At 39.2% G+C, this 5,371-nt stretch overlaps 1 protein-coding gene across 2 annotated transcripts in view; it reads left to right on the top strand.

Annotated features, from left to right (window-relative positions):
- Nucleotides 1–2,650, top strand: part of DBX1 (developing brain homeobox 1) — a 135,008-nt gene extending 132,358 nt beyond the window's left edge. For both annotated transcript variants that reach the window (XM_088458955.1, XM_088458954.1), the window contains 2 exons: nt 289–491; nt 686–2,650. In XM_088458955.1, the coding sequence (XP_088315081.1) occupies nt 289–491; nt 686–997 (515 nt within the window). In that variant the 3' untranslated portion in view covers nt 998–2,650. The remainder of the gene's footprint in view (nt 1–288; nt 492–685) is intronic.
- Nucleotides 2,651–5,371: the final 2,721 nt, after the last annotated feature.

The raw sequence follows: 5,371 nt of genomic DNA, 5'->3' as shown, positions 1-5,371 counted from the left end.
GAGTGCGAGGGAGAGGGGGAGAGAGTGAGAGGGAGAGAGAGAGGGGGAGAGAGTGCAAGGGAGAGAGTGAGAGGGAGAGGGGGAGAGGGAGAGGGGGAGAGAGTGCGAGGGAGAGAGAGGGGGAGAGAGGGAGAGGGAGAGAGGGAGAGGGAGAGAAGGGGAGAAAGGGAGAGAGTGAGAGGGAGAGTGAGAGAGAGAGTATATATATATATATAATCAGTGTCATCATCATTATTTGTTGGACTGATTGAGATAATAAACGTTACCCTCTCTTGTTCCTGTTGGCAGCTTCCTCCTCAGTGGTGCCCATGCCTGGCACCTTCTCGTGGCCCCTGGCTGCCCGTGGGAAGCCCCGCCGGGGGATGCTCCGCAGAGCCGTGTTTTCTGATGTGCAGCGCAAAGCTCTGGAGAAGATGTTTCAGAAACAGAAATATATCAGCAAACCGGATAGGAAGAAACTGGCCGGGAAACTGGGGCTGAAGGACTCTCAGGTGAGGACCCCTAAAATCCCTACTTTATTAAGGGCAATATAAGGCTCTCGCACTCGGTTTACACTTTGTTCATGATCAGTAATATAAGCCTGTTGTAGACAAAGGAGACAAGTGATATTTGTCCACTAGAAGGTATGACTACCTGTTGTACTACTTTTCATCTGAATAATTTTTTATTATTATTTTAATATTAGGTGAAAATCTGGTTCCAAAACAGGAGGATGAAGTGGAGGAACTCCAAAGAGAGGGAACTGCTCTCCTCTGGGGGCTGCCGGGAGCAGACCTTGCCCACCAAGTTTAACCCCAACCCTGACCTCAGTGATGTGGGGAAGAAGATTCTGGAAGGAGAGGAAGATGCCCTGTCTTACCAGCGTGCAGAGCTCCACCTAGTGGTGGACTCACAGTTACCCCCTTCCCCATACACAGGCTCCAGCAGTCACAGCAAGCAGTCAGACCTCTCAGACTCAGAGGAGGGGGATCAGGAGGATGAGATCACAGTCTCATAGTCCCTACTTTCCTCACCAAGGACTCTGCACTCATGTATTATAGTAATTTTATTGAAGAATTGGAGAGGTGTCCAATGTTGTGCCCCTTCCCACTTCAGAAGCTCTATATAATAGATGTAGGTAGCATGTGGCAATGCAGCAGCTGTGGAACTACAATTCCCAGGATTCCCTGGCAGTCAGAGGTTAGCAGGGCATGCTGATATTTGTAGTTCTACAACAGCTGGATGACCAGTAGTTGCCAATCTCTCCTATGTTCTATGTGAAACAACATCTTATTTTTATGTTTATGATATTGTAGTGTATGTGTATCATATGGGTGTGTATGTTTATCATATTGTGTATGTGTATCATATAGGTGTGTTTGTTTATGATATTGTTGTGTATGTTTATCATATTGTGTATGTTTATCATATGGGTGGGTATGTTTATCATATGGGTGTGTATGTTTATCATATAGTGTATGTCTGTTTATCATACTTTTGTGTATGTTTATCATACTTTTGTGTATGTTTATCACATTGTGTATGTTTATCATATGGGTGTGTGAGTTTATCATATGGATGTATATGTTTATCATATGGGTGTATATGTTTATCATATGGGTGTGTATGTATGTTTATCATTCTTTTGTGTATGTTTATTATGCGGGTGTGTATGTTTATCAGATTGTGTATGTTTATCAGATTGTTGTGTATGTTTCTCCTATTGTGTATGTTTATCATATGGGTGTATATGTTTAGAATATTTTTGTGTATGTTTATCATATGGGTGTGTATGTTTATCATATTGTTGTGTATGTTTCTCCTATTGTGTATGTTTATCATATTGGTGTGCGAGTTTATCATATCGGTGTGTATGTTTATTATGCAGGTGTGTATGTTTATCACATTGTGTATGTTTATCCTATTGTGTATGTTTATCATATTGGTGTGTGAGTTTATCATATGGGTGTGTATGTTTATTATGCAGGTGTCTATGTTTATCACATTGTGTATATTTATCAGATTGTTGTGTATGTTTCTCCTATTGTGTATGTTTATCATATGGGTGTGTGAGTTTATCATATTGTTGTGTATGTTTATCATATGGGTGTGTATGTTTATCAGATTGTTGTGTATGTTTCTCCTATTGTGTATGTTTATCATATTGGTGTGTTAGTTTATCATACTGTTGTGTATGTTTATCATATGGGTGTGTATGTTTATCATATTGTTGTGTATGTTTATCATACTGTTGTTTATGTTTATTATGCAGGTGTGTATGTTAATCATATTGTTGTGTATGTTTCTCCTATTGTGTATGTTTATCATATGGGTGTGTGCGTTTATCATGTGGATGTGTGAGTTTATACTATTGTTGTGTATGTTATATCTTTGTATATGTACCTGTGTTGGGTGGTGGGGGGAAGACAATATTGAGGCATTCTCTCTGATGGTAACTTTGCTGTGTATCCACAGCTGTATATAAATGTACGCTATATTGTACACAAGATGTATGGGTATTTTATGCCAATGTTATTGTATATTCTAAATGGGATAGAATTCATTTTTGTTTTGGGGGGTTTTAAACTAAAAAATTTAGATTTTTACATATAAGTTATAAAGAAGCATTTATTTTCTATTCTACAGATGTACAGATTTTTATATGTATATAATGAACAATACAACTGCCAAATAAATAGTAGTTATTTTCATTTTGACATTTATTTTTGTGGTCTTCAGGGATTTAATGTTTTTGTATTAACCAAGTTGTTAATAATTTACCATATAACACCACACTGATGGGTTCCATCATTTACCATACACCACCACACTGATGGGTTCCATCATTTACCATACACAGTTCCATCATTTACCATATACAGTAATGCTACACTGATGGGTTCCATCATTTACCATATACAGTAATGCTACATTGATGGGTTCCATCATTTACCATATAACACCACACTGATGGGTTCCATCATTTACCATATAACACCACACTGATGGGTTCCAGTCATTTACCATATAACACCACACTGATGGGTTCCATCATATAACACCACACTGATGGGTTCCATCATATAACACCACACTGATGGGTTCCATCAATTACCATATAACACCACACTGATGGGTTCCATCAATTACCATACACAGTTCCATCATTTACCATATACAGTAATGCTACACTGATGGGTTCCATCATTTACCATATAACATCACACTGATGGGTTCCATCATTTACCATATAACATCACACTGATGGGTTCCATCATTTACCATATAACACCACGTTGATGGGTTCCATCATTTACCATATGACACCACACTGATGGGTTCCATCATTTAACACCACACTAATGGGTTCCATCATTTACCATATAACACCACACTGATGGGTTCAATCATTTACCATACACAGTTCCATCATTTACCATATACAGTAATGCTACACTGATGGGTTCCATCATTTACCATATAACACCACACTGATGGGTTCCATCATATAACACCACACTGATGGGTTCCATCATTTACCATATAACACCACACTGATGGGTTCAATCATTTACCATACACAGTTCCATCATTTACCATATACAGTAATGCTACATTGATGGGTTCCATCATTTACCATATACAGTAATGCTACATTGATGGGTTCCATCATTTACCATATAACATCACACTGATGGGTTCCATCATTTACCATATAACACCACGTTGATGGGTTCCATCATTTACCATATGACACCACACTGATGGGTTCCATCATATAACACCACACTAATGGGTTCCATCATTTACCATATAACACCACACTGATGGGTTCCATCATTTACCATATAACACCACACTGATGGGTTCCATCGTTTACCATATAACACCACACTGATGGGTTCCATCATATAACACCACACTAATGGGTTCCATCATTTACCATATAACCACACTGAGGAGATCCATAATTGACCATATAACACCACACTGATGGGTTCCATCATTTACCATATGACACCACACTAATGGGTTCCATCATTTACCATATAACCACACTGAGGAGATCCATAATTGACCATATAACACCACACTGAGGAGTTCCATAATTGACCATATAATACCACTCTGATGGGTTCCATCATATAACACCACACTGATGGGTTCCATCATATAACACCACACTGATGGGTTCCATCATTTACCATATACAGTAATGCTACACTGATGGGTTCCATCATATAACACCACACTGATGGGTTCCATCATATAACACCACACTGATGGGTTCCATCATATAACACCACACTGATGGGTTCCATCAATTACCATATAACACCACACTGATGGGTTCCATCAATTACCATACACAGTTCCATCATTTACCATATACAGTAATGCTACACTGATGGGTTCCATCATTTACCATATAACACCACACTGATGGGTTCCATCATTTACCATATAACACCACACTGATGGGTTCAATCATTTACCATATGACACCACACTGATGGGTTCCATCATATAACACCACACTAATGGGTTCCATCATTTACCATACACAGTTCCATCATTTACCATATACAGTAATGCTACACTGATGGGTTCCATCATTTACCATATACAGTAATGCTACATTGATGGGTTCCATCATTTACCATATAACACCACACTGATGGGTTCCATCATTTACCATATAACACCACACTGATTCGTTCCATCATATAACACCACACTGATGGGTTCCATCATTTACCATATAACACCACACTGATGGGTTCCATCATTTACCATACACAGTTCCATCATTTACCATATACAGTAATGCTACACTGATGGGTTCCAGTCATTTACCATATAACACCACACTGATGGGTTCCATCATATAACACCACACTGATGGGTTCCATCATATAACACCACACTGATGGGTTCCATCATTTACCATATAACATCACACTGATGGGTTCCATCATATAACACCACACTGATGGGTTCCATCATGTAACACCACACTGATGGGTTCCATCATTTACCATATAACACCACACTGATGGGTTCCATCATATAACACCACACTGATGGGTTCCATCATATAACACCACACTGATGGGTTCCATCATTTACCATATAACATCACACTGATGGGTTCCATCATATAACACCACACTGATGGGTTCCATCATGTAACACCACACTGATGGGTTCCATCATTTACCATATAACACCACACTGATGGGTTCCATCATTTGCCATATGACACCACACTGGTGGGTTCCATCATTTACCATATGACACCACACTGATGGGTTCCATCATTTACCATATGACACCACACTGATGGGTTCCATCATTTACCATATAACACCACACTGATGGGTTCCATCAT

This window comes from Taudactylus pleione, unplaced genomic scaffold, assembly GCF_031769625.1.
Source record: "Taudactylus pleione unplaced genomic scaffold, aTauple2 ptg000875l, whole genome shotgun sequence".
Classification (NCBI taxonomy): domain Eukaryota; kingdom Metazoa; phylum Chordata; class Amphibia; order Anura; family Myobatrachidae; genus Taudactylus; species Taudactylus pleione.
Note: the sequence above shows the minus strand (reverse complement) of the source record. Positions and strands in the feature narration are given on the sequence as shown.